The 10553-nt window shown below is 31.3% G+C and overlaps 2 protein-coding genes across 2 annotated transcripts; both read left to right on the forward strand.

Annotated features, from left to right (window-relative positions):
• Positions 1-1224: 1224 nt before the first annotated feature.
• LOC132940699 (uncharacterized) lies at positions 1225-2440 on the forward strand. Its single transcript, XM_061008402.1, has one exon. It carries the CDS (start codon positions 1475-1477, stop codon positions 2438-2440), a length of 966 nt encoding a protein of 321 aa, XP_060864385.1. The 5' UTR covers positions 1225-1474.
• Positions 2441-9148: 6708 nt separating this feature from the next.
• LOC132940700 (zinc finger MYM-type protein 1-like) lies at positions 9149-10309 on the forward strand. The gene is made up of 2 exons (XM_061008403.1): positions 9149-9434; positions 9510-10309. The coding sequence occupies exons 1-2, from the start codon at positions 9149-9151 to the stop codon at positions 10307-10309; spliced, it is 1086 nt and encodes a 361-aa protein (XP_060864386.1).
• Positions 10310-10553: the final 244 nt, after the last annotated feature.

A 10553-nucleotide genomic window follows, 5' to 3' on the forward strand; every position in this document is an offset into this window, starting at 1 on the left:
GAAAAGGTACCTGAACACATACATAGATTCAAGGTAAATAAAGAATGGGGAGACAATCCAAATATGCAGTTGATGGATCTACATTCTACACTGTGTATCCAAGTCTTTGGATGAAGTACAACAAATGATTGATCAAGAAGTTTTAAGAGAATAGAGCCAAAAACACCAGTTTATACACAGTAACCTAATATGTAACAATAATATTAGCAGCACTATCTCTCCTACTCATAATAGTAATATATATATATTAATTAAATGCAAATATATTATGCAAGTAATAGCAAGCAAAAGTGAGCAAGTAATAGATATACCCAGAAGGATAGTTAAATATAGACCATCAAACAGAAGTGACTATATAAGAGGGTTTGCAGAGACACCATTCACTCCACCACCGTCACCAAGATAAATAGTAGTAAAAAAAAAATAATAATAATAATAATAAAAAATAGAATAAATAAGGAATAATTACTAGTTAAATTAGAGTAAAAAAAAAAAAAAAATAATAATAATAAATAAATAATAAGCTAGGTAATTAATATTATTGTGAGGAGAAGAATGTTGAGGAGAAGTAATGCTAACGCGGTTCCTCCTCCGGTTCTCGATACCACGAAAAAAAAGGTAATTAATATTAATAATAAATATATATAAATAATAATGATGCAAACAAAATAATATAAATTATGTTTCAGAAAATAAACAAGAGAACGTCAAAATAAAATATACGTTAACCAATAAAATATAAATTATAAACATGGGCGGAAATGCACCAATATCTTTAGAATATTCATTAACTTTACATGCGATCGATTTTATCAAAGAATTAAAAGAAGTGTTATTAACTAGTGCACATATTCAATTAGTACGAAGAAACATAATATACGTAAGCTGTTTTGAACATCACGTACTAGAAGCAAACAATAGAATTCCTATACCACTATTAGAAGAAGAATTAAACTTAGTGATGATTCCTTTGACCACATATCTCCATCCATTTTGTAACATTACACGTCCAAATAGACGTTTAATTTTAATTTTGTTTAACTATAGGTGCAATATTAAATCAATTGATTAATAGACGTATTTTTACCACTGATTTATTTTTATAAATAAATCCTTGTTAAAAATATACAAAATAAAAATAAATAAATAAATAAATAAAAATAATAAAAATAAATAAATAATAACACGTAAAAATAATATTTCATAAGTAGTATTAACACCAATTAGGATATGTAGTAATATTAACGTAACGATCGTAATAATTAATAAATACAATTTTAACTATTTCAGAGTATAAGAAGGAAGAAACGAAATATAAAATACACGTAAAAATATAAAATATATAAAAGATTTAAACAAAAACAAAACATGAACGAAAACATACCATTGTCAGTTATCTGCTGTACGTTGGCCTGTACGGTCGAATTGCATTTTTCGTCGGTCGCTTATCGCTATTTCTATATTTATTACCTATATGGCTATATTCCAGTGTATATCATTCGTTTTTACGTACTTTATATTTATTTTATTCTTTCTCCGTCTATTTAAGATGCCCGTATGCAATAAATGTTCCGTTAATATTACTAAAGCATCCTCCATAAAATGCATTGATTGTGACTTAACATGGCACGCAAAATGCCAACAACTCACTAAAGAGGATATTGACTACTTAAAAGAAGCCAATAACATATGGCGGTGCAGAAAATGCGCTAGCGCCAAAAGAGCCTCTCTTAGACTCGAAAATCCAACCAACTTAGAAAGTAACGAACTACTTGAGATCAAAGAAATTATTTTACAACTCAGGGATTGCTTTCAAAATCACAAGGACGATACAGCCAACAATTTTGAAATTCTGAATAATAAATTCAACGCTATTGATAAAATTATCACAGAAAACCAAGCACTGAAGACACACATATCTAAATTGGAAAAACAGATTGAATCCACAGAACGTCGCCAAATCGCCAACGACATTATCATTGATGGTGTCCCCGAAAATAAAAATGAAAACTGCACAATACTTATTAAAAATATTGGTAAACAGCTAAACGTAAACATAAATGACTCTATGATTAATGATTGTCATAGAGTTGGTTTTAACCATAATAATACGCACCTTAGAAGAATCCTAGTCAGCTTTAGTAACCACCAAGTTAAAGTTGATTTTCTCAAAGCTCGACAAATATTTAGGAATTTCTCTAGTAAATTTATTGACATCCAACCGGATATACCCATATATATTAGAGAAAACGTAACAACCAAAGGAAATAAATTATTCAAAGAAGCCAGAGACCTAAAAAAACAGCTAAACTTTCAATTTGTATGGACAAAAAACGCAATAATCTTCTTACGCAAAAACGAAACAGATAAGATAATACGTGTCGACAGCGAGGACACAATTCAAAACATCAAAGGACAATATGAAGATTTAAACTCCTAAAACAAAAATTCGTAAATACTAATCTTACATATTTATTACTATTTTACTATATATATCTTTCTACTCAAATTGTAACTCTTATGATACTCATAACATATCATATAATTTGCTCTTATCTCACTCAATTACCTATCATTATTACCGTGTATCAAACCTTTTATAATCACTATGTTATTGTTAGACAATTTATCAATTATTATTCTTTAATATCAGCCTTAATGGATTATCTGTTAACACCATATTCATATCGATCCCAGAATTACAAAGTACATTTAGCCAGCTTATATTACTTTCTCTCAAATCATTATTCGAACGGTATCGCTATCTGCGTTTCCATAACACTAATTGGCTCTACGATCAGTTTTACGTTATAAATAACAAATTGTATATTATACCCTACACCTTATTATAATGAATGATAACACTAATTATGCATTTGTACACGAAGACGTGAATATCATGAACTCGGTTAATTGCTCTTTTGATAATCTAGATACCTTAGTATACAAACAAAACTCACTCAATATATGGACAACAAATATATAAAGTATTAAAAAACACTTTGATGAACTATGCATTATTCTTGATAACATTGAAACCAAATTTGAAGTGATCGCTTTAACTGAATCATGGCTAGGTTTAGATAACATATCAATTAATAACTTCGCAATAAACGGCTATACAACATACTCCACCACAAACAATAAAAATCAAAATGATGGTGTTGTAGTCTACTTAAAGGACACATTAAGTGATATCATTGTTACCGAAACCAATACACAAGCATTAACAGCCCTAGAGATTTCTTTTAAGATGTCAAAAATTGACTTCTTGATTTACGCGATTTATAGATCACCCAATAGTGATACAGACGTAACTTTACTCGAGCTTAATGATATAATACTTTTAAATTCCACTTTAAAAACAGCTAGTTACAAAATGTTATTAGGTGACTTAAATGTTGATTTGATCAAGCATTCTAAAATACGAGAAGAGTACCTACTGGCAATGGCACAGTTCGGGTTTGCATCGCTTATTAATACTATCACTAGACCAATTTTAAATACCTGTATAGATCATATTTTTATTAAAACAAAGTCCCATGCTTACATAGTACCAATAATTGTACTCTCTAACATTACGGACCACTACCCGACAATACTTAGTTTAGGCAATATATTAGATAAAAGAAATAATATGCCAAATCCACTTAAAATATTAAAAACTGATAATCAAAAACTATCAAACTCAATTGAAAACCATAATTGGTCAGAAATACTTGAATTCACTGATCTAAATAATGCCACTCAATATTTCACTAGCACTTTAAATAACCTAAAAAACCAAGCCTTGGCTGAAATATCCATCTCTTCAAAAACCAAAAAATTGAAACCATGGGAAACTACCGTGATTATTAACTCAAAATTACAAAAATAATAAAAAATGCAAAGATCCTTTACTACAAAGCATAATTACTAAAATCTGGAAATAACACAAAACTTAAATGGCAGACTATTAACAATATCTTATCAAAAAATAAGAAATCAAGTACCTAACCTTAAAGAATTATTAAATAACTCTAAAAACAAAAATGATTATACTGATGAAAACCCCGAATATGTTTTATCTGAACAATTTAATAAGTATTTTACAAATGTAGCTACCGATTTAATTACGTCACTAAAAAACCGTAAAAATACCCACAATTATACTACAAACTTCGACAATAATTCGCAAAACAAAGTTTGCTTTAATAAATTCGACCCAATCACTCATACTGAAATTTTTGAAGCTATCTCTAAATTAAAAAGCGGATCTTCACCTGGTCTTGATAAGATATCCTCCGATTTACTAAAAAAACATAATTTAACATTTTGTAAACCATTAAGTCATATTTTTAATCTATGCATATCACAAAATAAAGTACCAGATGCCTTTAAAGTAGCTATAATAACCCCCATACATAAAAAAGGTCCTATCTCAGCTCTCGAAAACTTTCGTCCGATATCGGTTATCTCAAACATAGCTAAAACATTTGAAAAAATCATAAAAAAAAAACTTATATTCTTTTTAGAATCAAATAATCTTCTTTTTGAATATCAATTCGGTTTCAGACCTCATAGAAGCACGGACCAAGCAATAGCTAATGTCACAAAACTTATCTATACCGCACTCGATGAAGAAAAAAAATGTGCTACAATTTATTTAGATCTGGCTAAAGCCTTCGATACAGTGGATCACGATAAACTTCTAAGTAAAACACAGAATATATGCATAACTGGATCGGCCTTGTCTCTCATTAAATCCTATCTAGAAAACAGAAAACAGAGGGTAAAAAATAAACAGTACTATTTCTAGTGAAAATATTATAAAATGCGGAGTACCTCAAGGTACTACACTATCTCCGGTTCTCTTCAACATCCATTTAAACGATATAAAATTACTTAAGTTAAATAGTAAAATAGTGTGTCATGCAGACGACACCGTACTGATCTGTATTGGTAGTTCTTGGAATGAAGTATTCGAAAACATTGAAGTCGATCTTAAATCTATCCATAATTGGTTGAGCGATAACAGTTTATTTCTAAATCTCAATAAATCAACCATCTTACTCCACTCACTGTCTGAACAAACTTTACCACCCATACACAGTATAAAAATCCACGAATCCAACTGTAATACATTGGAAAGCTGTGATTGTAACTCGGTTAGTATTGTCAAAAACTGTAAGTATTTAGGCATAGAAATGTGCTCTGATATGAAATTTTACCAGATTACATCCGTCACAAATAAACTAAAAAAAATGATATACATAATGAAAGAATTACGTGAAATATTGCCTTTCAAAGACATAAGAACTATATAGTTAACACTATTCGAGTCAATAGTATCGTATGGCATAATCGGATGGGGTGGTGCTTACAACAACGCCCTTCTACCGCTCCAGAAATGCCAAAACACTATACTCAGGGTTGCTAACCTAACCTAACTATTCGAAGACTTTAATGTTCTCAATATAGAACTCTTATACCTAAAAACAATCACCATATATCTGAAAAAACATAATCAGTTGGATTCTATAAACCATGGGGTCAACACCAGGTATGCAGCTAGTAAATTTTCCTTAGATTGGCCCTCAAAAACTAGTTGCCGAAAAGTTTACTATTTTTTGGGAACACAGATACTTAACTTGATGCCCAATGATATGGTTAATTTACCGCTACCCATATTAAAAAAAAAAAAATTAACCACTGGCTACGATATGAATATGTGTGTAACACTTAAAATTGTATGTAACATACTAATTTAACGCTTGTAGTAGTTGCTGGAATTATTTGTGTGATTTATTTATGAAAAACTCCTTATTTGTTTTTTAAAAATGTAACATGTACCTTAAAACAATAAGAATTATTTATAATCTAAGATAACGCATGGGCCTCCACACGAGTTTTCCTCAGTGAGGCCCAGTAATCTTTCGATATTAATTAAAATAAAAATAAAATAAAAAAAATTGTCGGCAGAGCTCCCATTAACACTACACGCAATCGATTTTTTCCGAGAGCTGAAAAACGAATTATTAACTGGGTGGCACAACCGGTACGTTCGTGGGGATATAATTTGTATAGGATGTTTTAAACGACATGTAATAGAGGCTAATAGTAAAATCACCATGCCGCTTACACCACGTGTATTAAACCAAGCTATGGTACCCAGGTGCGGATCTATGGGGGGGGGGGGGGGGGTCATGGGGGTCATGACCCACCCCAAAAAATCAAAATTAAGTCCTTTATTTTTATTTAAAAATTAAAATATCCAGAAATTGTGTTTTTAATGTTTCACAGATTTTTTTTTCAAAAAAAAAAAAATATATAAAATATAATATATAGAACATATTTTATTTATATATTATATTATATAGGTACCTACAGGCTACAGCCTGCATTTAGACTAAATCACCACCTGTTCATAAAATCATGATTTCCAATAAACATATATTTTCTAAGAATATTAATAGTGTTTATAAACTGATTGACGATTGACGATAATTAATAAGAAATCGGCGGAAAGAATATGTTCGTCGTTCGACGGAAATATTATTTTCAACCCGTATAATAATATAAGGTACACTTACACTTACCTACAGTTTACACACGTATGTCTATATATTATTATATAGGTACTTGGAATGGCGACGCAGCCACCGCTAATCACTAATTTGCGTTCTAATAATTTGTTACAAAATTGAAAATACCATATACAACGTTAAATGTTTGACTGCTTATTGAATCATTTTATTTTGCTGTGAACGTCTGGGACACGTGCATCAGTCGTCGAGTACGAAAAAAAACTATGGTGAGTATATAATTATAATTATTGTAATAATCGATGCAATTCCTATTCGAATGAAGTTTCAATCGAGCATTTTATTATTCAAATGATTATAATGTATAAGCTAATAGTTTATATTAGGAGTCTACAACCTTTTTATGCAGTGGACCTATTATTTTCTAGAAATCTTGAGGGACACATCCGTAGTAAAAACATGTATTTTGTATAAAAATTAAGTTTATATAATTTATAACATACTAACATATAATTGAATTTTAAATTTTAAATTTTAAATTCCAAATTATTTATTTTTCATTATTAAAATAAAGTACGAACTAATTCATAATATGTTTATAGCGATATCTTATAGTCGTTAATTATAAGTTAATTATATTTGATTAAAATTATAGAAAAAATACAAGCTATACGTAAAATGTGATCCCGCAATGCAGTAGCAATTATGAAATGTGTAGCAACAAATTAAAAAGTGTGCAATACTTTTATAACATTTTTAATATATCTTTATTTATAATGCAAATTCACTTCTTTGATTCATAAATTTTAAGTTTCTCGTCATATATCAAGGACTTTTATTTTATAATTATCATATTCAACGGCAACATGGTTGATTGTTAATACTTAAATAGGTTGTTACTGGTATAGTTTAATATTGGTAGAACAATAAAAAAAAATAATATTATAAATATAATTTTTTATATTTGTTAAATGATAAAATATTTAATAAGTAGTAGTGATTTTGATTTCTGATATATTATTTATTCTATACCAATAGAAAATTACTTATAATCTATAGGTATACAAAAATAACTAAAATTATAAATATCCCTCTGTAAAAACATTTTGCATTCCCTATTTAACTATAATTTTTTTTTTTGTATTTTCATTTTATCTTAGTATAAAATGTTTGAAATGTCTTTCTGTATTTTATGTAGGGTGATTCATTTAAAAGAAATAGCGGGTCGGTAAGAAAAATAGACACATTCTTCAGTAAGAAGCCAAAACTTGGGTCTGACAATCGACAAAACGAGTCATCTATATCTACTTCGGTACCTAATTCTGACCATAGAAATAATTTGGCGATTGACATTCCGTGTACGAATACGTTATCTGCATCTAAATTTGAACAGAAAAACGACTCCCATATCAATTTTGATTACTCTTCAGATATTGGTTGTTTTATAGGAAGCAAAAGCATTGACAATTCTTCTAAAGCTAATCTTCTTGAAAAACACTGGATGCCACCTATAAATTACGAATTTCCTTTTTGTGTGGTCACCAAGAATGGAAAACAAACCAAAAAGTACGCTCAAAGATCACATCTTAATAAATTCCATTGGCTCGTTTTATCACACAAAGACCAGGGGCTGTATTGCAAGTATTGTGCTCTATTTGCTTCAGGCTCAGGTGGTGGAGTTCAAACAAATACGCCTCTTAAACGGCTTGTTAAACAACCTTTAAAAGCTTTTGATGACCTACTTGGAGAAAAGGGGTCTCTATTAACACACCAGCGAAATAAATATCACCAAATGTCGGTCGAAGCTAGGAAAAGTTTTCTTGTAACTTACCATAACCCTGACCTTAATGTTGCTAACCAAGTCTGTAAGCAGCGAATGGCGCAGGTAAAAGAAAATAGAGATCGTTTGCGACCAATTGTCAGTACAATTGTATTATGTGGCCGCCAAAATATTCCCCTGCGTGGGCATAGAGACGACGGAAAAATAATTCTAAATGTTGACAAAAATGAGCAAAATAGCGTGGTAGCAAATCAAGAAGGGAATTTTAGAGCTCTCCTAAGGTTTCGTATCGAGTCAGGTGACTCATATCTGCGTCAACATTTAGAAGTAGCAAACTCCAATGCAACATATATCAGCAAAACAGTGCAAAACGAACTGATCGATACATGTAAAGATTTGATTCAAGAAGCTATTTTAGCTAGAGTAAAGGAAGCGAAATTATTTTCATTAATATTTGATGAAACAACTGATATCTCTCACACTGAGCAGCTGAGTCTCTCCATTCGATATTTCTATAATGGAGTAATCAAGGAGGATTTTTTAACTTTTTGCGATGCTTACGAGATGATTCATTTTGAGGACGCAAGAGCAGAGCGTCGTTTGACAGGCGTTGAATTGTCACGTATAGTGGAAGATCTTTGTTTTAAATTTGATATTGATTTGGCATGGTGTGTTGGTATTGGTACAGATAGCTGCTCTGTGATGGCTTCTGAAACTAAGGGTGCAGTTCATGAACTTTCTAAAAAGCCACTAACGCTAAGCGTTGTCCATGCAACAACCATATTTTAAACAATTCATTAGCCAAATCTTCAAAAGTTTCGGCTTGTCGTAATGCTTCAGCACTATGAGGAAAGTAGTAGCTTTTGCTAATGCGTCAGCAAAACGGCACAAAGTCTTTGAAGAGGAGCTTGAAGGAATGGCTCTACAAGGAATATGTGAAACTCGTTGGGTTGAAAGGCATGATGGACACTTACAATTTCAAGGCGATAACTTGGTCAAAATATGTAATGCCCTCCACCGAATTACAACTTGGGAAGACAGCAAAACCGCGAGTGATGCTCAATGTCTCCGACATGTTTTATGTAGTTCTGAGTTCATTATTGCATCAGTATGTTTGAATGATGTCTTAGGTATGTGATGATTTATAGATTTGTAAAAAAAAATGTATGGCTTTTTATTTAATGTATTAATATTTTACATTTCAGGAACAACTGTGTCACTTAGCCGTTTTCTTCAGACTTCGTCTATTGACTTGAAAAGGGCAACCGACGCAATGAAAGACACTATTTTTCTTCTGAAGCAAAAGAGAACAAATAGTGATGTTGTTTTCCAGCAATTATTTTCAGAGTCAAAAGAGATTTTCGAGCAGTTAGATGTGGAGATAAGATTACCAAGAATTGTTCCTAGACAGAAGCACCGAGAAAATAATCAGCCAGGTCAAACTGCAGAAGAATATTTCCGCAAAAGTATATATATTCCTCTCTTGGATTCAATAATAGCAGATTTAGAAGAACGACTTTCTCCAGAGGTGCTTTCATTGTTTAATTTGGGTGTATTTTTACCAAAAACTGTTTACTCAGAAGTTGATTTGGTAGCCGTACGGGAAGCAGTTAAAAACTACACTGAACTTCTACACAGACCTCTTATATCTACGGTATTGTCAGAATTTCAGCTTTGGGTTACAAAATGGAAACGTGAAGTAGAAAGTGGAAATAAAGTACCGGAATTCTTACCTCAGGTAATAGAACAGTGTGACACAGATTTATACCCAAATATAAATGTTCTATTGCAAATACTCGCAACACTTCCTGTAAGTGCAGCTACAGCGGAGCGATCGTTCTCCACTCTCAGGCGCCTTAAGACGTGGCTTCGTTCAAATATGGGAGAGGAACGCCTCACTGGTCTCGCTTTACTCAATATTCACAAGAATATAGCAGTAAATGTTGATGACATTATAACCAGATTTGGAAAAACAAAACAAAGGAGACTAAACTTTGTCATTTAATTAATTAAAACAACAATTATCAATAAAGTTCTTATTTTATTATGTCTTAACTGTGTATTAAGTTTTTGTCTTTTCGTAAATATGACCCCCCCTCAATTTTAGTTCTAGATCCGCGCCTGATGGTACCAGTGACCGCGTTTGTAAACGTAGTAATCGATAACCTTAGCGCGGATAGATCGGTATGTGTAGAGGTGGGCGTGCTTTTAGAGCAACTAATTGCACAGCGTATATTATCGACGGATCA

This window comes from Metopolophium dirhodum, chromosome 3, assembly GCF_019925205.1.
Source record: "Metopolophium dirhodum isolate CAU chromosome 3, ASM1992520v1, whole genome shotgun sequence".
In the NCBI taxonomy this organism is placed as follows: Eukaryota; Metazoa; Arthropoda; class Insecta; order Hemiptera; family Aphididae; genus Metopolophium; species Metopolophium dirhodum.

Bases quoted from the DNA above. Each gene is read 5' to 3' on its own strand.
- LOC132940699 (XM_061008402.1), top strand. From the start codon at position 1,475: ATGGCTATATTCCAGTGTATATCATTCGTTTTTACGTACTTTATATTT.
- LOC132940700 (XM_061008403.1), top strand. From the start codon at position 9,149: ATGAGGAAAGTAGTAGCTTTTGCTAATGCGTCAGCAAAACGGCACAAA. The intron at 9,435-9,509 runs GTATGTGATGAT...TTTACATTTCAG, and splicing joins ATGTTTGAATGATGTCTTAG to GAACAACTGTGTCACTTAGC.